Source organism: Pogona vitticeps, chromosome 2 (genome assembly GCF_051106095.1).
Source record: "Pogona vitticeps strain Pit_001003342236 chromosome 2, PviZW2.1, whole genome shotgun sequence".
NCBI classification, from domain to species: Eukaryota; Metazoa; Chordata; class Lepidosauria; order Squamata; family Agamidae; genus Pogona; species Pogona vitticeps.
Window position 1 is genome coordinate 95,423,061 of NC_135784.1, and position 27,074 is coordinate 95,450,134.

The window sequence follows — 27,074 nt, forward strand, 5'->3', positions numbered from 1 at the left end:
TTCCACTCTCCAAAACCGGAAGAGATAATTTATTAACATTTATCATCAACTGAAAAAAGTGCCTTTCATAAATTAGAATCTTTAACAGCAAATCATACGTTTTGTCAGAAATTCAGTATGGTTCTTTGTTTGCTTGTTTTTAATAACAGTGCCCCCAGAATCCTTCACAGAAGGGAATATTTAAATCCACACCACAAAATGGAATAAAAATATAGTGGGTGCTCCTCTTCACTTTCCAGGGCCTCCTGCCTTCACCGATAGCAAAAAATCATTTTATACTTTTCAGATTCATGGATGGATGAAGGTGAGTAGGAAGTGGTGGACAACTTAGGTTCACATACCAGGTTCAACACATTATGTAAGAACCACCATGCTGGTGTCAAGGCAAAAAGTGTTGAAGAAGTATGACTGCATGGAACACAATCCAGGTCAGTTTTATAATGTAGGAATTAGGGAGTATGTAGTGGTTTGCAAAGAGGCCAGGTATAAGTTAAGATTCCCTAGCAAGTTTCATTACTGGAAGTAAGCAGAAAAGTGTGTCAGACTGTGTTCAATGAATCCAGTTATTGTTGCACAAATGTGCCCCTAGACAGAGGAAAAAGCAATCATCGATTAAGTCCATGGACAGGATATAAAGTGCCAGAAAATCCTCTCCTGACCAAATTGTCCAGTTGCATTATGCAAAACATACAAATCCCTGAAAAACCTCAGTAACAACTACGCTAGCCTGGGTGGTTCTAGCCTCTTGCAGTCCAATCCTTACCTTAATGCCCATGGCTATTAAAGTAACTCATCCTGGATTGCCAAGACTAAATGTATGGGTTGAGTCTCCTCAGTCTGAGGCAGAGTTAAGTTACAAGGGCAGATGGGCTCTTACTCCCAGGATACTGATGAGGTCCCAAAGGCTATCTGCAAGTTCTTTTCAGAATAGAGGTCAGTAGCAGCTGGGGCTCCATATGATCTTTTGTCTATTATGGCCGCCCCTTCAGGAGATAATATCGGGACAGTCTTCCAACTTTTTACATGCCTCTTTCCGCTCAGGATGCTAGAAATGTACCCATTTTAGAAAGGCAATCCTATGCACATTGATTTTCTTACTGCTGCTAGCCATTTGAAGCCACTGGAAATTCTCTCTTCTTCTTCTTCTTCTTAAGAATGCATGGCCCTGGCTAGTTCAAGCAGCCCCTTGGGACAGAAAGCACACCCCCTTTGCAGATCAAAAACCCAATCCAGATTATCAACGGAAGCACATGACTCTTTGGTCAACAGAAGCTGTCAAAGCTGTTCAGGATTGGAGTTCATCGGAGGGCCAAACTACCAGGAGCACCTGGAGCTTTGCTCTCATCTCTTCAGGCAACAGATAGCTACCTGAAAGGACATTATGCAACACCATTCTCCTCTTGGTTCTCTTCCTCTTCGTCCATTTCTGTCTTGATCTGGGCCACCCCTAGACGGTACAGAGTATCCCGGATCACCACCTCGCCAGGCTGGCAGCTCTGAACAATCTCGTGAATCTGCCTGTTCACAATCTCCCGACTGGAGAAGAAATCCATCAATCGATTGTAGAGATAATAGTGGGTCGCGCTGTCGAAGATTATAGGCCTCTGGCGGACATTACTGGTTTTGCTGTCATCAATAGCAGTAACGATGGCACCATAGGGCTCTAGCTCCCGGCAAAGAGAGAGGGAACGATATCGAGCCGTCGGGTCATTCTGGCTGCTCTGCTCTGCCCCAGGATGCACCACTCGGCGACAGGCAGATTTGGTGACTGGGTGCTCAACAGAATGCTCCACATTGGTCATGTCCACACAGTAGTGCCTGTCAAGAAGTTCTGGGCAGGACACATACTGAGGAAAGAGAAAGAAGACACAGATACCACTCACATTCTTACCAAAACATGCAGTTCAGAACCCATCAATATAAAAGCATCCACTCCTTGTCCAATGTCAAATGAATTCTAAAGACACACAATCCGCAACGTCACCTCCCATTAAGTAAGCTTCTCACTCTACTTCTGCCAAGTAAAAAAAAAAGAGGAGGGCAGAAGACGACTGCAAAAATGACAAAATAGTTTGGAAACCCAATCCACTACCAGAGGTAGGTCCCTACTCCCAAGAATCCATGAAGGGTTGTGGCCTAAACCATGTAAAATTAGAACTTAACCAAGTTATAATAGGCAAAACAAACATCTGAATGATAGGCTATAATGTGTTCTTTGGGTTAACTGAAAAACAAAAAGAGATACAAACTTGTAAGAAGACAATCTGTCCCTGATGACCTCACTAGTTCTGGAAGCAGTGTTATGGTGCAAGACCACTCACCTTTAAAGGCTCCATGGGGTCAGAGAAGCAGCCCTGATTCCTTCCCCACATTTCAGCAGTCAAGTCAGGATAGCAAATATCTGCACACAGTGCTACAGAAGAGGCCAAATCAACCACATAGACTGGCGGCCAGTGGCGGGAGGAGGCCAGGAGATCCACGTGGTCCCGGGGACTTTCACCTCTGACAATGTATTTTGAACCACACACAACCTGGGAAGATAAATGATGTATCAGGTTTGACTGATAGATAATGGGGGTGGTGGGGGGAGAGCACTGAAGGAATTAAAGCAAACGTAGCACCTAGTTTCCATCCTAAGATGTTCAAAGACTATCCTGAGTACGGGAGCTTCTACTCAAAGCAAGAGAATGCTACTGAGAAACATTCATTTGCCAATCTCTTTCACCATGATCACTGGCAGGACAAAGTGAACTTTCCAAAGTAATCAACAGAAGTCTTGCAGCTCATTTGACGCCTGTAGGCTTGCTCTTATCCACTATATTAGTTTAAATCTTAAGTTTGATTGATTCAGTGCTAACATCAAGTTATCACAACAATACACCCACAACAAAAGCACACTGATCGCCATAATCACCCATCTCCTGAAAAGAACAAAGCTGATCCAACAGCTGTAAATACTCAACTCCCAAACAAACTGCACCAGAGCACAGAGTGCTACTCCTGTCTTCTGAAGATGCCACAGAGACTGGTGAAAGGTTAGGAAGAACAACCTTCAGAACACGGCTAAAGAGCCCAAAAAACCCACAACAACCATCAAGTTATTTGTTTAAATGGGAATATAATCACAGGACAGTCTAAAAGCAAGGAAAGATACCTAAAGGATAAGCACAAGGAGAACCTCAATTCATGGAAAAGTGTCAAGACTTTAGCATGGAGTTGAGAGAAGCATCCATGAAAGGTGAAAGAAAACTACTCTCCATTTCTTTACCCTTCATGGCCAAAGCTAACACAAGGGCACAGCAAAGGCACAGAAAGCTAGAAGGAAGATCCCAAATGTATATTTCTACAGAACTTGTTTTTGGACATTTCAGTTCTACCAATGAAGCCTTGAATGACGCAATGAACTTGAACCAGAAATATGAACAAAACTCAGTAGGCAAGGAGGTTAAAAACTAAATCTAAATGCTTGTTGCCCACCCTGGATTACTGTGTACATGGAGCTGTAGCTGAATGTAAAAGTTTATTTTTCCAATTAAGATTCAAAACCTAGAATCTAAGAAGTATAATGCATTAAACAACTACATGCTCATAGGAAGTCAAACTGCTCATGCCCTCAACTTCATTGTCATGTATTATCCATCCACTGGATAAAAGTCCTCACTCCAGAGGTTTTAACTACTAATAAAGAGTATGGAAGTTAAGCAAATGGGGAACCTCAGCAACCAGGCACAGAGGATAGATTAGTCAGCTTTTCATTATTTTTCTCATCTCACATATCCTGACTTTCCAAGTGAACAAACCCATCAAATAAAGCTGATCAGGACAGAAACCCAGATAGGTTCTACGGAATACACAATGCATTGCACAGAGTGCAACATATATAATTTTTTTGCTTATCTGCCTGCTATAGAGACAGATTTCATGGGTGTGTACCTAATACAATGCTCAAGGAGTGGGTTTGTGGATTAAAAGGGACATTACGGTGATCATGTCAGTAGATGAAGAATTCAATTAAACATTGTTTGTTTGTTTGTTTGTTTCTTCTATGAAATTTATTAAGAGAGGAGACAACTTGGCGCTCAGGACTTGATGGGAGATTATGCGTTCCTGAGCCTATTGTACAATGAATACAGTGACATCAAAAAGTTACATGTTTTCAGTAACTCTTAGATTTTTATGCACAGAAGCAATATAGATAAATAAAGCTTGTAGAAATAAGCATGCTGATGTTGCCTGGAATCATTAACCTACTTATTTTATTTTGATACCCAGGTGAACACTGAAATCACCATCAAAGTGTTTCCCAGTCCTGGGAAGTATTGCCTGCCCTGAGATAAAATGGACAACTGCCAGATAAGGCAACATGGTCTCATTTTACTTCAAAAGAGGAAAGAGGAATTGGAAAGGACTTTTTCTACCAAGGGCACAGTAAAGCTAAGGAATTTACAACCACAGAATGCCGTGGCCGCTATCAACTTAGACAGAACAAAAAGCGATTGGACAAATTTGTGAAGGATAAGGCTCCCAATGATTAACAGCTATAATGACTATTATGCTGCCTGCAAGATCAGAAATCACATGCCACTGAATACCACTTGCTGGGAAAAACACTGAGTGAATGCCGCTTGTTGGCTTCTAGCTGGTCAGTGGGAGAAACAAGATCTTAGGTTACATAGGACTGTTATCTGTACAACAGAACTCTTTGGTTCTTATCTCCTGTAAGTAAATATGATTATGATTTTACCTGGCTGTCTTTACTGAATGTATCATTTCTAACTTTGTGACATGTCATCCACATCTACCAAACGGTCTCTTCAATCTATTTTACCTGGTGCGGACAGACTTTGTAGATTTTTCCTCCAGTCAAGTGTGCTGGGGGCTGTTTGATCTGTGTCCCATTCTGGACAAAATCATAGAGAGCTAGAAGTGAAAGACAAAGCTGCTCCTAGGAAACATACAAAGGGGTGAAATAAATAGCTTGTAACACACAGCTAAAAAGCTTTATTCTCACGTAAACAGGTGTCTAAGATGACAAGATAAATTCAGACTACTTAGACAGAGAAAGTGTGACACAATTGTACATCGACACACCAAACTCTGAATTCAAAGAATGGTAAGGTGGACAGACTCATACGTTTGAATGAACATTTCTTAAACAGATTTTTACCCACATTTCAAACTACTGGTGCTTCCCAATTGAAAATGCAAGTCCAAAATATTTTGGAAGTTCGAAAAAAGAAGCAGAAGTTATTGGCTGTTTCTTCCCCAAAATCCCCAAATATATTTTCAAAGGACTTCCCTTATTCAAAGTACATGAGTCATTTCAACAAATGCAAATATTCTTAAGCGATGCTATGGAAATGTCAGATAAGGCTTTTTCTGTGGCAGCACTCAACTACAGAACTCCCTCCCAAGGGAAGTCTGGCTGGCTCCATTCGTAATGAGCCTCCCAAAGACATTTAGAACAGTATTATTTTGTCAAGCCTTTGATTTTTAAATTGCTCTTGCTCTGTTTTCAGGAATGCACTGTTCTAGTTTTATACTGAAATTTTATTAGGCTGCATTCTGGAAGCCCTTGCAAGCAGAAACATGATTTATAAATACTTTTCGTAATTAAATTTATGAAATAATAAGCATAATAGAAAAGGACGGTTGAATCAATTTCATAATAAGGTAACTATGATGCCAAGCAAGAACTTTGTTTGTGCTCCAGATATGCTGAACAGATACACAGCAAAATCAAGCTATGTAGCAACTGAATAGATAAGGACAAATGAACAGTACTCACCACACCAAGCTGGTACTTGTTATTTGCTTAAAATAAAACCACCATTAAAGAACTAGAAAGCCAAACTCTGGAATATGGATTTAACAGAGAAATTAACCCATGGAATCTGAAATTTAAGAAATACTCAGACACAAGACTCCTTTTTCAGTATACTACACCCTTTTATTACTTACATTATACAAATAAACAACTATTTCTATCATTCTCATGCTTCTTTACGGAAATATCTGTATGATAATCTCTGATGCTTACAACACGTACACATCTATTTACAGATATTTACAATACAACACACATTTCATTGACCACCATAACCCATGTTAAAGTCACAAAATATCTGCAATATTAGGATGTTTATATTCCTGTCATGTAACCTTCTTAAATAAAGAAAAAGCACCTTTACCTTTGAATCTTCTGCCTCCCATGGAATGCTGCATTGAGTCAAGAAATTCTGTAGTTCTTCCTTATTGTATGAGCCAATCTGTTCCATCTTGCATATTTCATCCTGAATTAGCCTCACCAGGACACTTGGATTACCTACAGGGTAAGAGTCAGAGGGTTTTCAGTATCTTCATCAAAAACAAGAATATCTGAATCATTTCTGCCACAGATGAACTGATCCTTGCCTCATAGATGAGCAGATCCTTGCCATTTTACCAGTTCTTAACTTCCTATTACTAGAAACTGACAGTATGAATTTGAGGATGTACAAGCAATAATCAGAAAGTCACACCAAGACAGTGATCCACTGAGAAATTCTGATATTAAATATCATTATACATGGTAAAGGTAAAGGTAAAGGTAAAGGTTCCCCTTGACAATTTTTTGTCCAGTCGTGTTCGACTCTAGGGGGCGGTGCTCATCCCCATTTCCAAGCCATAGAGCCAGCGTTTTGTCCGAAGACAATCTTCTGTGGTCACATGGCCAGTGCGACTTAGACATGGAACGCTGTTACCTTCCCACCAAGGTGGTCCCTACTGATCTACTTGCATTTGCATGCTTTCGAACTGCTAGGTTGGCGGGAGCTGGGACAAGCGACGACGGGCGCTCACTCCGTCGCATGGATTCGATCTTATGACTGCTGGTCTTCTGACCCGGCAGCACAGGCTTCTGCAGTTTAACCCGCAGCGCCACCACGTCCCTCTATACATGAAATATTCATAATTCTTAAATTGCCCACTAAAGCCTACACACACAAGACTCAGAAGCACCCTTGCAAAGTCTACCCTAGCATTCATGCAAGTCTGCAACACATAAGATAAAGAGCATCTTCACTTCCATAGTACATGAAAGTAACATGATATTGGACATTGGTTACATATAGCTGGCAAGACCTAACTCAGTTCTCAGATTCCACAAATCAGCAGAAGAACATTCCCTCTTGTCACCTTCCCAGTTTTTAATGTCTTTCTGGAAACTAATAAAGCCACCAGTCAGTTAGAGGAACGCTACCAGAATGCCCACAGGAACAATCTACCTGGCATTATATGTGCTTCGAGGTTCTTCTCTCTCTCCGTATTGACAACCACGGTGCCCCTCATCAGAGGTGGGAAGAAGGGAGCTATGATAGAGGCATCAAACTTTGTGATAGGGATGCTGGAAGGGAATGCCACCTGCTCTATCACTTCTGTCTCCATGGTGGACCAGAAGTCTTCCACATTAACTTCACTAGATGCCAAGAATTCTGGCCAGGTAAACTACCATTGGAGAAAGAGGGAAAGAAAAGTGTCAACGAACACTGAATTTTGAGGCAGTGCACATTCTGTTCTACCTTACACACAGAAACTGGTTCCTCTATCTGGTTTAAAGCACACAGTATAATTTTGTCGTTGTTGTTTTCAGATTCCCATGAGCTCAAAATGGCAGAAAGATAGTTCATAGGGATTAGGCCCATCAACTTCAGGAGGTGGACACTACAGAAAATGTGCTCTAAAACTGTCTCTTTTCTGGAGTTTTTAAATTAGGAAATAAATACACAGTGCAAAATAGCCCCACGAAAACAGGACAGCCAAAGAGTTACAAAGCATGCCTATAAAAGCCTACCTCAATATTTTTCAGCGACAGAACATTTTCCACATTCCTCTGGGCTATCTCAACTTTGGGTGCAATGCCACAGACTCCACAGATCATATCATTGTAGTCTCGTACAGTGAGGCATTCAAAGGCCCAGTAGCCATTGCACAGCAGCTCCTCAAGCTGACTTAACTCCTCAGGATTCAAGGTTCTTTCTATGGAAATAAAAATAATAATAAGAGTAAGAAGAGGAAGAGGACTGGCTCTCCTTACTTTCCCTTAGGCAGTATGGGAATACTGCTACAGGACATGGGACATTCCAGCACATCCATTACAAGCTACAGAGATCCAACATTTGCCATCCAACAAAAACATGGCCAACCTCAAGGGCTCTAGTCACAAAAGCTGGAGATTCAGGCTTAGATGGTAGGAAATTCAAGAAAAGGAAAGGAAAGGATTTTTTTTGTACCACACGTACCTACAGAATTCACTGCCACTAGATGGAGTGATGGCTACCAACTTGGATGACTTTTTAAAAGGACTGGACAATTCGTGGAGATTAGCACTATCATTTAGCTTATGGTCATCATGGATGCATGTTCTCCCCAGTATCAGAGGCAGTATGATGAGGAGCACAAGCAAGAAGTGCTGTTGCACTTACCTCCCACTTTGGGCTTCTCCATAAGCAACTGTCTGGCCACTGAGCAAATACAGCACAAAGACAACATAAGCCTTTAGCCTGACGTTATGGCCTTAACAGCAGGGCGGGGAACTATACATTAACTCAGTGAAGGTAAATCTATACTGTCACAAATCTCTGCCTAACAATGACAGATAATCTTCCACAGCAGGAATTCTGCAAAGTTCTGTTCTCTTTCGTATCATGGAAATCCTCAAGTAAAAAAAACATCACATGTGATTATCTGCCCTATTATACACTTCCAACAGTCCAAAACCAAAGGTATTTAGTCCTACGCTATCATTTGTTTGCTTCATATCAACAAGTCCCTTTGCCTACTGATTCGCTTGTCTGGTTAGACTAAAGTATCAACTGCTCTTGCATCCATTCCACATTCTTCGGCTGCTTCAGTCAAATACCAGGCAAACCGCTAAAGAAGTTGTACTTTTCCTTGAGCTGCTGTATGAATGCTGAAAGACAGACTACAGAATGGGCAGCTTGACTCAGCCAACCCTGGATAGATTATCTCAGTGGAGAGGGAATGGCTTCTTCACACGCCCATCAAACAATGTCAAGGGAAAGTCAGTTTTGAACACAGCTGGTGAAAAAGCCAATTCTATTAAACACCTCTTCAAAACAAAACCCTCCCCTACCAGAAAAATGAGGGAAGCTGCAGCCCAAAGAGTAGAACTCATGCTTCACATACAGAAGTTCCCAGGCTCATTCCCGAACATCTCAAGGCAGGCCTAGGAAAGCATCCTGCGCCTGAAACCAAGGAAAGCTGCTGTCAAAGTCAACACCACTGGTCTAGGTGCATCCAGCAGAAGGCAGCTTGCTATATTCCTAATGTGTGGAGCTCCCATCATCTCTCACTACTAGCTATGCCGTGTAGGGCTTGTAGGAACTGCCGTCTAATACCATCTAGACGGCTGCAAGTTGCTCAGCATGAGTCTTTCACTAGCAGAGCCCCCTTTTGCACATGCAAAGCTCTCACAAAAAAGGGAAGAAATGGCAGAAGTCAATACCTGTCTGTTCCTGCACAGACTCCAAGATGCTGCTGACAGCCACTTTAGGATTCTCACCAAGCTTAATATGATTCCTTATCATGAACAGGAGGTCCAGGCTCACCAAAAGCTTGTTACCCACATTGAACAAACCTGTGGTTGAAAAACAAAATGCACTCTTAGAGTCGATGTACACCTAAGGATAGCTCAGTGAGTTGGGAACTTGGCTGTTTAATGCCTCACTGTCCCTCCAAGGAGAAGAGCCAACCTGTGTGGCCTTGGGCAAGCTGCACACTCCCAGGATGCACCCAAAAGAAAGGACTGACAAACCACTTCTGAGTACACATTAGCTAAAAAAACCATGGAAATGATCATCATAAATCAGGATTAGAGATGGGGGCATTCGTATACAAATATCCCCACACAGCTGGACTTAACGAGGGTCTGCCCCCCCCGGGGCCAGAATGTCCACTCACGCGTCGGCCAGCGGAGGCAGTCCTGTTCATCCTTCCAATCACGCTCGGAGTGCCGCTCTCTTCCTGCTTGGCTAGCCACTCCAGGCAGCGGGAGGGAGGACAGGTCTCCCTGCACGGCTGCCAAGTGGGCCGCCAGCAGACATGTGAGTGGACAGTCCAGCCCCAGAGATCAGACCCTTGTTAAGTCCAGCTGCATGGAGATATACAAATACAAATACCTCCATCTCTAGTCAGGATCAACATGACAGCACAGAATTATTATTAACCAGAAGGTGAACTCAAAACCCACGTGTAGTTGAGTTATACACAGGTATATGCTATGCTCAAGTAAGTTAAGTAGGTTTGTTTGAATCAATGGAACTTACAGAGGAGTTGACTCACCAAATCCCCACTGATTTAATGGGCCTACTCTAGTGCAACATATTATGCTAATCAACAGGATTTCAGCCATAGATCTAAAACACATACTCCAGTTTTGCATCTCCCCATATTTTGAAGCTTAAGCCTCCCAGAACTTAATTCATTGGTGCATTTTCTTACCAGTATAGATATCGTTGAAGCTGTGGAGAGCCAGGCACTGCACATTCACACACACCTTGAGCTGAGCAGTAACTACCTGGAGCCTATTTGCAGTCAACAACCAGCATTCTTGTGGGCCTGCAAGAGAACTATAACAATGGAACAGGGAAGAAGTTACTTAACTGATCACTTGAGAAATGCAGGGAAGATTTTTAAAAATCATCAAACAGGGGTTGTTTGGATCAAAGCACTTTTTAAGTCACCTTAACAGTTGATGACAAATAATCAATAGCGTAGAACACTGATGTACTTCAGTTTTGCTAAACAGACTATATAAATCACATTGTTAATGTAAGTGAAGGGCAGGGAACCAATCTAGACGACAACAAATAAAGCCAAATATTGCCTTTATCTTTCCTACTTCTTTTAAGCTTGCTAGACCCTGCAGAGTAAAACCCAGAGCTTAAAAATTAACATCATTACTGTTCACTTTTTAAATTTTACATTAAGGAACAACAGGACTGCTTAACAGAAGAAGAATTACTAATGCAATGTTACTTCGAACAAAAAGGAATACACTATTACTCTTTTGTTGTCACTGCTCTTTAGTAACATAAGATGGGGGGGTGTTCTATTCTTAACATGAAAATGAAAGTGCCATACCACACAAAGAGCAGTGGGATCCTGCCTCTTCCTTCTACAACAACTGCACAGTTGAAACAGTCATGAGCGCCCGCTGCCTACAGTTCCCAGAGAGCCTGGAGTGTTCCTTTGCTCCATTAAAGAGTGGCTCTAAGCACCGCAAGAAGCAGTAGGCGGCCTGTTCCCACACTGTGGACTATGTTAAAGTTATTGGAGAAGTAACAGAGTCCTTTGTTTTCAAGTTAAGAATCAGAACATATCCAGTCTACCACAAATAACAGTTAAATGATGATAATAGTGTAACAGCAACTGGAAAAATTACTTATGAAACCCAAGCAGCTGTAACAGGATTTTTATCAAGATGTGTAACAAGTAACATAAGGAGTAACTTTTGAAAAGCAAAATTCTAACTCTGGCGATGCCTACCCAGATTTTGTTCCCCTGCTAGTGATAAAACTTTTTGACAGACTTCAGGTAGTAAAATGCTGAAGAACCAGGATATCCCAATCGTGTTTCATTTTCTCAAGACTCAGAGAAGAAAAAAAAATCAAATTCCAGTCTCAAGATACAGATTATGGGCAGCAAAGACACCAAACGAACATTTTTAAAATGGCAATGCTACAACCATCTCCTTTTAGTGTCTAAAAGCATGAAGCAATATTAAAAGGAAAGGAAATGTTGCTCCCACAAAAGCCCATTACTGGGTTGGGCAACTCATGGCCCTGGAGATGTTGTGAAACTGCACGTTCTATCAGTCCTAGGTAAAGGTAAAGGTAAAGGTTCCCCTTGACAATTTTTGTCCAGTCGTGTTCGACTCTAGGGGGCAGTGCTCATCCCCGTTTCCAAGCCATAGAGCCAGCGTTTTGTCCGAAGACGATCTTCCGTGGTCACATGGCCAGTGCGACTTAGACACGGAACGCTGTTACCTTCCCACCGAGGTGGTCCCTATTGATCTACTCCCATTTGCATGCTTTCGAACCACTAGGTTGGCGGGAGCTGGGACAAGCAACGGACGCTCACTCCGTCACGTGGATTCGATCTTACGACTGCTTGGTCTTCTGACCCTGCAGCACAGGCTTCTGCGGTTTAGCCCACAGCGCCACCACGTCCCTATCTCTATCAGTCCTAGCCAGCAACAACATCCGGAGGGCCCCAACTCCTGCAACAGGTCATGAGAAGCATAGGATACAATTGCTAAACTTACTTTGGTCCTCCTTTGAATAAAGGGCTGCTACAGAGAAGGCACTGGGATGAAGGAAATTCGTAATAGTTTGACCAAGAGGTCTGCTCGATGGTGACGGTCTCCTCATTCATGTTGGACAGGATGAGCCGCGAGCTATTGAGTTCATTGATCAGTGCAAAAACGTCGGTCAGCTCTGATTCGTTCTCTGGGATCTGTATTACTTTGCGCAGAAGCTGCAGAGTGGACTGTCGCTGGATCTCTTTCTGGGACTGAATTAGTGGCTCACTGGTGTTCAGAACATGCACAGGACTAGAGGTGACCTCCTACAAAGAAGGTTTCATTTTGATTATCTGTCAAAACATTTCTGGATTTAAATCCAAATGCCGTTACCTTCCCACCATGGTGGTACCTACAGTATTTATCTACTCGCATTTTGCATGCTTTCAAACCGCTAGGTTGGCGGGAGCTGGGACAAGTGACGGGAGCTCGCTCTGACACGTGGATTCGATCTTACACTGCAGGTCTTCTGACCTTGCAGCACAGAAGCTTTTTCGATTTAACCCGCAGTGCCACCACGTCCCTCCATAACCATAAACCATAAAAACACATTAATTATACCATTAAAACACTTCAACGAAAAGCAATCACTGGTTCCCCAAAAAAAGCCAACAACAACACAGCTTACAATGTTGTAAGCCTGTCTGAATAAAAACATCTTCATTAGCTGACAAAGGGAAAAAAGAGGGATGGGATCAGGAATGTGGGATGTGAGTCACTGGAGAGAGCTACTGAGAAAACCCTTTCTTGAACTGCCACCTAGTGCGCCTCTTGTGTTGGTGGGACCAAGGGAAGACCCTCACCCAAGCTCTTACGGGAGAACACAACCCTTCAGAAAAGTCTAGTCCAAAGCCTTCTTGACGAAATCACTGAAGCGATGTCAGGACAAACACCCAGCAAAGATAACAAGGAGGCATAGCATGTAACTTGGTCTTCCATCCAGGTTCTCTATATAGCTATTCGATCGCCCACCACATTCAAAACTGAAGACTCACAGGAAAGAGATGTTCAGTATACTAGACTTTATTCCAAGGCCTATAAAAGAGAGCCATAACTCACCAGGGATTTTGCAGTTTTCTCAGCTCTGTCTTTGGCAAGGTTGTACCCACAACTAGGGCAGATTCTTGGCTTGTGCCGATTGGTGTACACATAACTGCAAGAAGGGTTCTTGCATTTCCCTCTTCCACGTGACGTGGCCAAGCCCAAATCCTACCGAAAAGACAGAGAGAGCAACGATTTTTCCATATGTTATTTTACACATACCAAAAGGTTAGCAGGTTTAACAAACAACTGTGTTGCCCGTTGTCCCAGAATATATTAAAATCAGCAAGATAAAATCATGGCATGGGTCACTGTGCTGACAAGCCAGCTAAAAATGAGTTGCTTCAGAAATAAGGCTAAATACCACAAGCAATTAACTAGAAAATGTCTATGTAAGCCCAACAGGAGTACAGGCTGCAGGCATTAATAAAGGGCAAAATTCAAATTCCATTAGGATGCCAAGAAAGAATAAGTTCACAAAAGGGATTAATGTCAAGTCAGATAGCACCTGTGTATTTTCCAATTCACTGCACTAGTATAAGCTACCAGCAGGTAAGAAATGAAAACTGCACATGCTTCTTAGACTAGAAGCTGTGATGTTTCTGGGTAAATCAAATTCTAAAAGCTTCGGAGTGGAAACCGTTCCAAGATGAGAGGGAGACAGAAGCTGACCTAGAAACCAAGTTGTGAGAGGAGGATGAACAAAAGCCTCCAGAGTAACATCTTTCATTTTTAAGAAAAAGCAGTTCAGCCTATGGTCACTTGGAGGAATTTTCGTCTCCTTTGAGTTAAGTAGTTTACACAAAGGAAACTAGCACAAACTCTATGCTGCTTCCTAAAACAAACAGCATCCAAAATTTCAAAAAGTTCTTGAAGTTCAAGCAGATAGGCCACATTTCACCTATGCCAAATTGATAAACAAAAGAGGGCTTCCTGCCTGTCTACAGTGAGAGTAAAACAATGTATTCTGCACCTGGTCTCTCTCTCACACACAAACATACACCAATTCTTGTACTGGATTCTTAGGAGGAGATTGATGATCAAAGATTCTTACCAAGGTCACGGTGCAGCTATATTTGTAGGAAGGAAATACATCTGGTTTGACCTCTACCACCTTAACACGAGACGCTGAACTGTTTGTGCTACCCTGGACCTTTTGATTGATATCAGTGAAGCAAAAGAGAAATAATGTCAGTGCAAGAAATTCTTTCTCTTCCTCAAAGACATTTGATTATTTATCTCTTCAAACATCATCGTACCTTCAGCCCAACACTGGCAGTAGTTTAGCATTTGTGAAGAGTCTATGTAACATACACAGGCCAAAATCCTGTTGAGTGGCTTCTCCCCGTGCAACAGGAATGATGCCATCCTCAGCAATGTACTGCAGCTGATTATAGATTTCCTTTTTAAATTTCAAGCTGCATGTGACTTCTTTTCACTGCAAGCAAGCTGTGTGTACCTCAAAAGTGAAAGTCCATGACTATGTTACTTCCTTTGCACAGAGGGAGCTACACAACAGGGTTTTGGCTGTGGAATAGCAGGACGTTTCTAAGGGCAACATCTGAGCATAAATGCAATAAATGGAAGAGCAGGCCTAGAATTCACAAGTACATTCCTTCTCCTCATCATGTGGCACTGTCAATTCTAACTTATCGTGCCCCTTTTCAGGGTTTTCTAGGTGGAAGTACTCAGAAATGGCTTACCCTTCCCTTCTTCTGGGGGAACTTTGGGAATGCGCAGCTTGCCCAAGGCTGGCTCCTCTTGGACGCCCAGTGAGGAACTGAACTCTCAACCTCTGGATCCACAGTCAGATGCTAGCTCACTGAGCTATTCAGCCAGCACAATGTCATATTAATCCTTGGGGCGTTTCTCCCAAATTAAGACTAGAATTCTGCTCTAGATTCTTTACTGCACAACACCTGCAAGTGTGTGCTCAACCCTGAATCAGCCTTGCTCAGTTGACTGATTTACCACAAGATCAATTGCATGGGTTGTCTATGCGGAGTCCAATGACTTATGAAATCTGCATTTACAGTATGGCATTTCTACATTAATTGGGTTAACAAACTATCCTTCAGAAGAACTTTGGCTACTTTCTTGCATTGTATTCTGGAGCTATTCTTGAGGATATGCAATTAGGTGCCTCAAAACCCATGTAGCATTTATGGAACGCAGAGCATGGCACTAATCAAACTCAGATACTACTAAGTTTCTGAGAACATCTTTATGACTCACTGTCTACAACCAACTTTATGTACAACACTGCAACAGAGCCATATTCTGTTTATATTTTTATGAGCTCAAACCATTATTCATAAGAGCAGTTTGATCACAGTATTCATCTCTTCTAACACCTGAAGAGCAAGCATCAAGTGCCTTAAACACTTAGCCAATTATTTGATATAGAAATACAAAACTTAACATGCTTTGGCCAATAGAACCTGTGTCCTCATGGCTGAGAAAATTCTACCTCTTATGGTATTTCACCATTCTAAATGATCACCTTTTAGAACAGCCAAGAATATCACAGAGCATTTATTTTTGCAAGAGTCAGTATTAGTATAGAACCTTTTGTGCATTTGCTTTCTGCACATGTAAGACTGGCGTCCCTGAACCTCTGCTGCATGTCCTGCTGTAGAAGTAATAGGCTACTTCTAGACATATAATTAGTATTACAGACTAAGATGTACATACAACTTTTGCTCCCACACCTTTCTCAGTGTACTCCAGATACAATCTGGATGCTTTAAAAAAAGTACAAAGAAGACATAAAAGGCACAGGAAAATAATTTACTAGTTACTGTATGCACAAGGACACACCAAATTAGTCTCTTCAGGAAACATCAACATAACAACAAACATGTAACAAATGCTAAGACCTTCAGACGCTGTAGGATTGCCATCCCCACCAGCCATAGCCAGCATAGCCAATGATAAGAGATGACAGGAGATGCGGCGCAGCAACATCTGAAGCACCGCACGCTGCCCACCTTTGGCTGATGTCTGCTGTGTATACCTCCCCAAATCAAATCAGTTAGGTAAGCTAGTTTGATTTTTCACTTCTACATGGCATTAGAAAATAGAATGTCAACAGGTGCTGACAAAGAAAATTCCAAGACTAGAAAAGGACAACCAAATTTTAGGCAAAATCCATATTTACCTTGTGCTCTTCCACAGTAGATGGTTGCAAGGAAGACTGACCCAGCTGCTTCAGAGTACTAGGCTTCAGCCCCGAGATCCTTATGGGGGAGTTTTCTTAAACATAGGAGGTGTAATATAGGCAAATGATCAATATCACTATCTTATATTATACACTAACAGGTCTAGCAAGTGCAGTATGAGATCAGCTGTCAGTGCACTTCCTTTTCTTATGATGTAAGTAAGGCCTGAAGGCAGAGGTGAGCAACTGCCTGGGCGGTAACTCCCATGACCCTACTAGCTAGGAATGAGTGGAGTTATGACCCAATATCATCTGCAAGGCCACATTTATCCATTCATACCTAAAACTGACTTTGATGGAAAATCCAGCTCCAAGTTCTTATTTCACTAGGTTTCCCAAAATTCCACTAACAGCCAACATAATTCTAAATGCAACAACCGATGACACACCCTTCAGAAAACACAGCTCTCCCCCCCCCCCCCAAGCATATACTGGAGTCCTCATTTTACCATTGTTTGCCGATGATTGTTTGCCAGAGGGCTGCTCTGTGTTGGTTTCTCTTGCCAGGCTGGCAGGTGCAGGCAAGATGGCCCTCATGGGTCTTGCAGCAGCCAGTAGAGAAGGCTTGGGTCTCGTTTTACTCTTCTGCTCCTGCACCTTAGGGACTGTGCCAAGAGCATCAATTCTGGAAAGAAAATAATTTGTGTGCTGCAAACATCCTACCCTGTTTCCCCGAAAATAAGACCTAACCTCAAAATAAGCCCTAGTATGATTTTTCAGGATGCTCGTAATATAAGCCTTACCCCAAAAATAAGCCCCAGTTCAGTGAAACCCCGCCCTCCACCATTGTGCAGCCACCAGAAGAAGACAACATGACTGTGTTTGAATAAATGTAGATTGTTGTACATGAAAAAATAAAACATCCCCTGAAAAGAAGCCCTAATGCATTTTGGGAGCAAAAATTAATATAAGACCCTGTCCAATTTTTGGGAAAACATGGTATATGCCTACAACAGGCCCGCAAAAAACTGTTGTCAACAGTGAAATTTATCTCACTGTGCCAGCTATCAAAATAAGACACTGAGAAACAGCTGGCTTCAACTTACAGACGTATATCCAGATAAGTGCAGAACATCACAGGAAAAGGTTGGATGGCAAAAAACAGTCCTGAGAGCGCATGGAGAAAAGCCTCAGAATCATGTGAATCCAAGTTACACTTTGTTTTGCAAAGCACGTGCAGGTTTCCCTATCAGTCATGAAGACATAAACAACTTACCCCACTGGAAGTTTCACAGCGGAGGATGGATGGGCAAGTGAGTTAGCAGCCTTCCCCACCTCCGTGGATGGCTGCTTCTCCAATCCTTCATTCTCCCTTCGTTCTGATGGAGGGTCTGCCTGTGCAATACTCTCCTGAAGGTGAATGACAGCAGTGGCATTTCCTTGTTCCGCTGGCTGCAGATTGTTTGCAAGGATGTGAGCCTCCGAGATGATTACTTCTTCCCACTCAGCCTCCTGCACCTGCCCCACAGCCGGGACTGCATTTAGCAGCTGGGTTACAGCTTCAGAGCTCTCCAGCATCGATTTAGAGGCACTGACTGGGGCCACAGCCTGTCCTGAAGCTAACAGAGGCTGACTTCTCTTGGGCCCCAGCGTTTTTATAGGCAAACTTGAATTTGGTTCAGGTTTGCTTTTCAGCTGTTTCTCCTGAAACATTAAAAGAAACCAAAGTCAACACCATATATGCTTGATGTTCAAGCTTAGGTGGCAGACGCAAACAGGGAACAGAAGACATGAATTACTAGCATCTGACAAGCAAACATGAACATCACAGAGCAACCATCTTGCCCTCCCTCACCACACCATGTGTACTTAAGCACCATTATCTGTATTCCTTTTCCTGACCTGCAATCTGAAAATGCATATAGAAAAGCATCAAGATGAACACAGACTAAGACTTGTTATACACAAATCTGGAACCATAGCAAATGCATACCGAGGTCTGATTTCACTTGGTACCAGTGTTACGGTTTTAATTTGTTATTGATTTTTAAATGTGTTCTTAACCAATCAATTTAGAGCAAAATGCACAATGTAACTAATAAATGTAAATAAAAATAGTGCCTCTAACACAATTCACTACTTTCATGTAAGAATCATCAGTGAAAAGTGAATTTATCAGAAAGGAATATAACTTTTTAAAGGGGAACAGCACTTCAGAAACTGTAGCCTCATGATACAGTACTGCAGCCAAAACTCTGCTCACAGCTTGGTTTCAATCCCAGGTAGCCAGCTCAATGTTCACTTAGACTTCCATCCTTCTTAACTCGGTAAATTGAGTACCCAGCTTGCTGGACGGACAATGTGTAGCCTGCATAATTAAAATTGTAAACCGCCCAGAAACTGCTTGAAGCGCTATGGGGCGGTATATAAGCAGTACACTTTGCTCTTGCTTGCTGCTTTAGTGGTAAATGCTTTAAATAGTTTTGAAATAAAAGGTGTTGACAGTCCTCATACCATTTTGCTAACCAGTCATTGAATTCCTTTCAATTAGAGATTTGGTTACCCCCCACATTCTTGCTGTCTGTGGGGGCACACAACCAGGTGTCAATTAGAAACATACCTGTACCTATTTACACAAGCCTGGGGACAGCAAGGGTCCCTGCTGCTGCTTGCTCACACTGCAGTCACGATATTTTAGGAACAAGCTGAGGACATTTCTAATTTGTGATTTTATGTGTCTGATTTTAACTATATATTCTTATGTATATTGCTAGCTACCCTGAGTTCCTATGAGGAAAGAGGTGGTCAAATAAACAATAAACAAATGAACAATGGCTCTGAAGATTCACCATTTCTTCTCAAAAATTCTATATAGCACATATTTACTCACTTTTAGAAAATAAACTTAACAACAAAAGCTGAGAAAACGCCACACAGTGGCATATTTTCTGTTATTTGAAACATACCTTAGGGATCCATTTACCTCCCAGAAAGTTCCCACACATTGGGCACTTGGGTGGCTTGTGTCTGGTGACATATGTAAATGAACAGGCAGGATTGGTGCAATTTCCATGCCCTCGGCGGGTATAGGTAGTTGTCTGGGGTAAGAAAATAGCAATTACTTCATAGATATAGGTCTGTATCCCGGTATGGAATCACCAAGGTGCATAGCCCCATAATATTACTTGGATTAACAGAGATATCATATGATGCATCAATAATAAATCGATTTATTCATGAGCTCACACAGTCAAAAGTAGGCCACGGAATATGATACAGTGAAACAGGTAAACAACTGGGCTTCTGTAGGAGTGCTATAGAAAAAATATGCATCATCTTTATGGTACAGACTGGGGAAAAAAGGAAAAATCCCATTCTTGGAATCCTGTTCTTCATGGCCACCATTTCAGCCCACAGTACCCAGAACTGGTACTGTACTAATGAGGATCAGGTAACGATGCCATTTTCATTTTTTCTGAACTGCTCATTTGAACATCGCTTTTTTAAAATTTCAGCTCACATAATGTTCTGTAATTCACATTACACTGCTGTCTAGCAGTCTTGCTTTCCAGCTTAAAGATGCAAGTATAAATGATGATGCTTTCTATCAGGGTAAAGCTATAGAACAAAGAGACGGCATCATCATTTCCTTTACTGACCAGTTTGATTGATGCTGGGTTTTCCACAACAGAATGTGCTGGCAGAGGAAGCATAATGAACTGTGCAGCAGGTTTTGAAGAATTGTTTTCTTCTCTGTCCTTTCAAGGGAAAAGAGAAGAAGATATAATGAACTTTCTATGTCCTATTCATTTCTCTTTCTATTTCATACACATATAAACACTCAAAATACAATTACTATATAAAGACAAAATGACAGCAGTAATTAGGAGCTATAGATGTAGTCATCTTGATCTGTCAAATAACCTGTATGACAATAGAGATCTTCTTGTATGGCAGCATATATAATGATGAACTAAGGAACAAGGCTTCAGTCTGATGCCTACTGCACTGGAGAAATGTATCGCTGATATTTACCTCTCAGTACACTACAAGAAGCACTAAGCCTGCCAAAAGGAAATCAATTGTAAACAAGCTTTACTTACTGTTCTAGTCACCACTGTGACCACAGAGAGGCCATCTGAAGCTTGAGGTTGTGTCACAGTAATGCCTCCACTGGAAGCTTCTGAGCAGTTAACCAGGGTTTCTTCAATAACCACACTAGCTGCTTGATAGGGATAGCCATCTCCTACTTCCAGAGGAGCCTCATCCAGGAGGACATTGCCGGCCAATTTATGGGGAGCAGGTCTGACATAGTGGGACAAGATCTCTGATGCAACAACTTCTTCTATCGTGTCTGACTGAACAAATGAGGCCGGGTCTTCTGAAGCCCCTTCAATGGCAATGCACTGCTCAGAAATGCCAATGTGGTTGGTGTCTACGGAAAGGATGTTTTGCACAGTACCATGGGAGACACTTGTGATGTTAGCAGAGGCTGTTACTCCTTCTGAGGCTGTTTGGCCCGGAGTCACACACAGTTCCAAGTGCTGCTTGCTCCTTTCCTCCTGAAGACTGCTTTTAGGAATAATTATGTAATCTGAACGAGGAAGGATTTTACGAAAACCTGGAATGTCTGGAACTACAGCAGTCAGAGAAGACAATTTTGAGTTCTACGGAGAAGAGCAGACATGGCCCAGACATAATTGTTGGCTGTTATTTTGATGCACTGGTCATATAATAAACAAATTTCAAAGACAAAACACTACTAAAATCTCATCACTAGCAAAGCTAATGTGCATTCCTCTATTTTGCCTCTATCTGCTCTTCCTAATCTATAAAGAGCGGAAATCTACCCACTGTGTGGCACATGACTCAAACATGTTACTATAAAATCATGTTTAGAACAGATTGTGTTTCAGCAGCACATTTTTTTCTTTATCCAGAGAAAAGTGGGATTTCTTTTCCCCTAAGGGCTGCTTCTCCCTTCGGGGATCTGGAGATTCCCTCCCAAGTTGTGCCTGGGGGTGATGTTGGTGAGTCAGTCCCCGCTGGGCTGGAGGGAAAGCTGAAAGGAGGGCTGGCAGAGTGGGAGCAGACAGAACCCAAATTGCAAGCCAGCCAAGCAGAGGAGAGACACACACACTCCAATCAGGTGGTAGACATTTGGTGGCAGAGTTACGTGTTATCAGACTGCTATTGATTTTGGAGAGATCTATGAATTAATGCTCCCCCACCCCATCTTACTCCTATAGTCAAAAATCCTGCTGTATCCTTGGTAAAATAAAGGCGGTGGTTTTCCTATTGAATCAATCCACCTCAAGTTCTGTCTTTCTCTTTTCCTAGCAATACTGTTATTTCCAGGGAAGTTTGTCTTCTTGCGATAGTTTACCCCACTAAAAATGCCTTTTTATGCAAATATGGTGGTAGAGTGGCATGTTATGTGGCTATTATGAAAGGGGGTCATGACTTAAAAACTGTTGGGAAACAGTGGTCTAGGTAACTGATAATTAAGTAGTATTTTATTTCTTTTGCATTGTCAAATTATCAAAAAAGCATAAAAATAATTTAAACATCTGCAAAATATTATGACAAGAAACTACATAATTACCGGGTCTAGGCCTTCTTTTTCTAACTTGGCCTTCTCCAAATAATAACTTTTCTCAGCTACACTAAGCAGCCTCCAACTCTCACTGATTTTCTTGTTAATTTCAGACTGAGGAAGATGTGGGAGCTCCTGTTGAACTTTCAGGTATATGTCATAATAATATAGAAGGTATGCAGATCTGAAAAACAAGCAAAAGCCAGGCTTTATTTCCCCACCACGAATGCTCACCAGCTTTCTATTCTACATGAATAGACAATGCTGACAATGTCTATGTCTACCGACAATGCAATCCCATACATGTTTTCTCAAAAGTTCGGCCAGTGTACATTCAATAGAGCTTATTCACAAATTAAAAAGTACAGAACTGCAGGCTAACCACAGCAAGTAGATACAGCGAGGTGGCACAGAAACACAGTACAGCATTTCAAATGCAGCTTCCAGCAAACAATATTCAAAATATCAGAGAAGTAACATGTTGCTGAAAAGAAAAATCAATGGTCTTGCAGAAGTTTAAAGATCCATTTGTCTTACGTTAGTTCTGTGAGTATCCTAGGATCTATTGCTCCAGTGGGTTTCTACTCACAACCCTACTGTAGTCTCGACTCTGCCGCTGCTTCTTCACTGACAAACCTTACTTTACAAAACCAAGGGTTTTAGGCAAAAGAAAAAAAACATAAACGGATAAGAATTTCAAAAGCACAGTTGCCCACATGGCTTATATACTATTAAGAAGAGGGAAATCACTCACCTTGGCTTTTTAGTCTTTTCTCCTTGATCCCCAGGACTTCTATATTTCTTCTTTTTCTTAGAAGGCACCGGAGATGCATAGGTATATGCACTTTCTATCTCCTCCATAACTATAGTTACTTCACTGCCATCATATGGAGCCTCCATTGCTAGATAGAAAACCCAAAAAGTTATATACTCCCAACAATTACCACATATAGATCCTACACAAATATGTACATATAGTACACTTCAATATCACAAAACGTAATTCTGACAGTTGCTGCTGTTTTTCCATGGTGTCAAGACACTTCTGACTTATGGCAACCCTATGAGGTCATCTCATAAAAAGACCCACTCAGCTCTTGCAAACTCAGGGTCATGTGTTCCTTTATTCATGAAATCCATCTCATAGTCATTCTTCCTCTTTTTAGGGTCTATATTGTAATTATGAGATCTAGACATCTCTTGTGATAAATTTTAAATAAGAAACTTTAAAATGCATGTTTCAACAGCTACACCTATTAAGTTTGTGAAACAAGCAGATACAGTGGTGCCCCACTTGACGACGATAATCCGTTCCTGGAAAATTGCTGTTAAGCAATATCGTCGTCAAGTGAAAAAAACCCATTGGAATGCATTGAAAACCAGTCAATGCGTTCTAATGGGGGAAATACCTAATCGTCCAGCGAAGATTGCCCATAGAGAACCACCAATCAGCTGTTCAAAATCGCTGTAATGCGAAGCTTCCCTCCGGAAAGCAGCCATTTTGAGAAGGGAGAGAAGCCATTTTGTGGAACCGGAAAAATCATTGTATAGCAAACAAAGGGTTCGCAAACCACACTCCAAATCAACGTAACGCAGATATCCCCCATAGGAACCATCATTTTGCAATCATAATAGTGATCGCAAAAATGTCATCACTAAGCAATTTCGACGTCATGCGGGGTAAGCGTATAGCGGGGCATCACTGTATTCATCCACACATTATTTCCTATATGGATATCATATCTGAGCCAGTAAACTACATGTATGAATACATAGATTGTATGAACAACGAATATACATCTGTATTAATGTATCAGCATGCAGAAAAGCCAGAACAGACTGTAAATTTTCAACATGAAAACAGAGCTCAGTATTACCTGGGCAGAAATCACATAACAACATATCTCTCTGGATGGAGAGGCACTAGAGACCATTTTGCAAATACAGTGGTGCCTCGCATAACGTTTGCTTCGTTTAACGTTTTTTTCACTTAACGTTTATTTTTTCAGAGTCAGATTGTGCTTCGTATAACGTTTTTCCCTATGGGCGATTTTCACATAGCGATTTTGGGACCATGCTTCGCTTAACGTTTTTTTGTTTTAGGTCCCCTGCTTCACTTAACAATGTTCATTTTTTCAATTACAAAAGTGTCTTAACATGTTGAAAAACGGTTTTAAATGCTTGGAATCATTAGTGCACCTTCTAAAATGTGTGCATACTTAATTTGGCATTGATCTGACTTTTCCTTAATTTTTTGTGAATTTTTTTCTCCCCCATAGGAAACAATGGAGCTGTCAGATTTTGACAGCTGTCAAAAGTTGGGGGGAAAAAATTCACCATAAATTAACGAAAAGTCAGATCAAAGCCAAATTAACTTTTGCATCCGTTTTAGAGGGTGCAGAAGCTAATCCAAGCATTTAAATCCATTTTTGACCCTTTTATGACACACTTAAATTTGCAAAAATTGACTTCGCAAAGCCATTGAAATGTATTGAGTCGGCTTCAATACATTCCAATGGAGGAAACATTGTATCGTTTAACAATGTTTCCTATGGGTTTTTTCGCTTAAGGATGCCAATCCGTGCCTATTGGAACGGATTAACCGGTTTCCAATGCATTCCTATGGGAAATGGTGTTTCGCATAAAGTTTTTTTCGCATAAGGTTTTTTTTTTTGGAACCAATTAAAAACGTTATGCGAGGCACCACTGTACTGTATACATTGCCTACTACAGCATAGCAAAGAATTTCAGAACAAAATTAGTCTGTGCTTTATAGATTACAACAAAGCTCTTGACTGTATAGATCATGAGAAGCTACAGAATGCTCTAAAAGAAATGGGTGTCCCTTGGTATTTGATTGTCCTATGTGTAACTTATACTTTGGACATGAAGTTACGACTGTATTAGGAAGATGGAAAAACACAGGTTTCACATAAACAAGAGTCAGATAAGGGTGTATTTTATTTCTCTGTCTGTTCAATCTATACACAGAACATATAGGGGAAGGTGGAGAAGGTTCAGGTGAAGAAATGAAAACTGGAATCAATATCAACAATCTAAAACATGCAGATAATACATTACTGACAGAAAGCAGCAATGACTAAAAATCCTGATAAAGGTGAATGAATAAATTGCAAAAGCAGGGCTGCAGCTGATTACTGAGAAGATAAAAAGTATGTCTACACAATAACTAAATAACCTAAATATTAACAATGAAGAAATACAAATCATTAAAGATTCTCTGTAACTTGGTTCAATCAACAATCCACGCGGAGACTGCAGCAAAAAAAAAAAAAATAGAGGAACTAGAAATGGGCCTCAAATGTAAGAATGTGTTACTGAAGACCAAGGTGAAAATAATTTAAACTTTAATATTCCCACTTACCAGGTACCATTGTGAAAGTTGGACATTAATGAAAGTGGATATGGAAAAAAAATCCATTTGAAATGTGAGGTTGAGGAAAGTTTTGCAGATCTCATGGGTCATTAGAAAGGCAAATAAGTGAATTCTAGATCAAATCAAGTCAGACCTCTCCCTAGAAGCAAAATGATTAAAATTATGCTGTCATACTTTGCACACATCATGGGAAAGTAAGACTAACTAAGAAAGACAATAATTCTGGGAATAACTGAAAGCAACAGAAAAGGAGGAAGATTGTCTCAATAAAAGAAACCACTCTGGAGTTTGCAAATGCTGAGCACAGCTGTTGACTCCAGGACTTTTTTTGAGGTCACCATTTCACAGGGTCACCATAAGTCAGCAGCGACATGACAGCACGTAACAACTACAAAAACAACAGCAGACACAATGGCTCCAAGTAAGTCAACATTTAAGAGAGCTGAACTGGTTTGCTATGATCAAGGGCTCATCACCAGGACGACAGCTGTTCACAGACTGACACAACAGCCAAAGGAAAGATTTAACATGAAGATTTATGGTGCATCAGAACTCCAAGGCAAAGTAAAATGCTTCTATCAGGCTGTTTCCCTATACGTTTCCACTGTTCTGCAAAAAAAAAATCTTTAGGATCTTGGGCATAATTAAATGCCTTGATAAAATAAATGAAGGGCAATATCATCGGACACCAAACAAAAACGTTTGTCCCATTATACAGGTAGGGGTTAAAAATTAATCTAATTCCCATTGAACTGGAGAGGGTTCCAGACACCTTCCTAAGAAGGGAAGGAAGGAGGGCGCTTAGGGAGGCATTTGTTCACCTCAGAGCTGAGATAGGTTTCTTATTTACTCAGAACAGGGCGCATTTTAAAAAAAATTAAGGACTTCTGCTTCCATCAGGCACCAATCCTGACTGCCCTACGTGGATATCGGTCACCCTCGTCTCCTAAATGTCCTTATCGCCTGGCTGGCCACGCCGCCAAGAGCCGTGCGGACAGCGAGGGGAGCCGGGTTCTCCCCTCGTGTAACGCCCGCTCCCGCCACCACGACGGCCGGGCTGCCCCTGGGCGCCGCGAACTCAAAGCGCCGCTGAGCGGGAGAGACCGGATTTTTTGCCCTGCCCGGGGCTTCGACGGACTCACTTGCAGCCGCGGGGCAAGCCGTTCATATCCCGGCAGAGAAGGCTCCCGTCGCCCGAGCGGGAGAGCCAGAGCATCAAACATCCACAGGAACCTGGAGCGACCGGCAAAGGGAGACCCCGGAATAAATTACGTCCTGCCGGGAAAAGCTGCGAGAGCACTCCTGCAGGCAGGCACCACGCCGGAAGTTCTACACGGACAAGTTCTTCCCGTGACTAAAGGTCATCCGGTCTGCAACGGTTCAGGCACCGCCCCGCACAGCGAGAAAGAATGTCAGGGCGGAAAACATAGAGTGGAGAGTAGAGTCGGAACGAAAGCCGCCAGGAGCCGCTCTAGGGAAGAGAGATGAACATAGATTTCTATCGCGTTCCTAGCGGCAG

The 27,074-nt window shown here is 41.8% G+C and overlaps 1 protein-coding gene across 2 annotated transcripts; it reads right to left on the bottom strand.

The window, feature by feature from the left end:
* Positions 1-26,974, bottom strand: HMGXB3 (HMG-box containing 3). 2 transcript variants are annotated; one of them, XM_078385646.1, is made up of 21 exons: positions 26,698-26,851; positions 25,544-25,694; positions 22,913-23,060; positions 22,168-22,342; positions 20,666-21,229; positions 20,222-20,320; positions 19,529-19,660; positions 17,839-18,266; positions 17,072-17,247; positions 16,563-16,657; positions 14,457-14,555; positions 13,421-13,570; positions 12,326-12,627; positions 10,501-10,628; positions 9,506-9,637; positions 7,832-8,016; positions 7,266-7,485; positions 6,192-6,325; positions 4,829-4,945; positions 2,322-2,531; positions 1-1,847 (listed from the first exon to the last, which is right to left on the bottom strand). In XM_078385646.1, the coding sequence occupies exons 2-21, from the start codon at positions 25,551-25,553 to the stop codon at positions 1,380-1,382; spliced, it is 3,972 nt and encodes a 1,323-aa protein (XP_078241772.1). In that variant the 5' UTR covers positions 25,554-25,694; positions 26,698-26,851; the 3' UTR covers positions 1-1,379. The 2 variants fall into 2 exon arrangements, with proteins under 2 accessions (XP_078241772.1, XP_020662451.3); XM_020806792.3 differs by lacking the exon at positions 25,544-25,694 and having other exon boundaries at positions 26,698-26,974.
* Between the last annotated feature and the right edge of the window lie 100 nt (positions 26,975-27,074).

Excerpts from the sequence above, each read along its gene's own strand:
- HMGXB3 (XM_078385646.1), bottom strand. Across the intron at positions 22,343-22,912 it reads GAAAAGACTAAAAAGCCAAG|ATCTGCATACCTTCTATATT; the intron begins GTGAGTGATTTC and ends CTTGTTTTTCAG. Across the intron at positions 16,658-17,071 it reads ACAATCATCGGCAAACAATG|AAAACTCCCCCATAAGGATC; the intron begins GTAAAATGAGGA and ends CCTATGTTTAAG.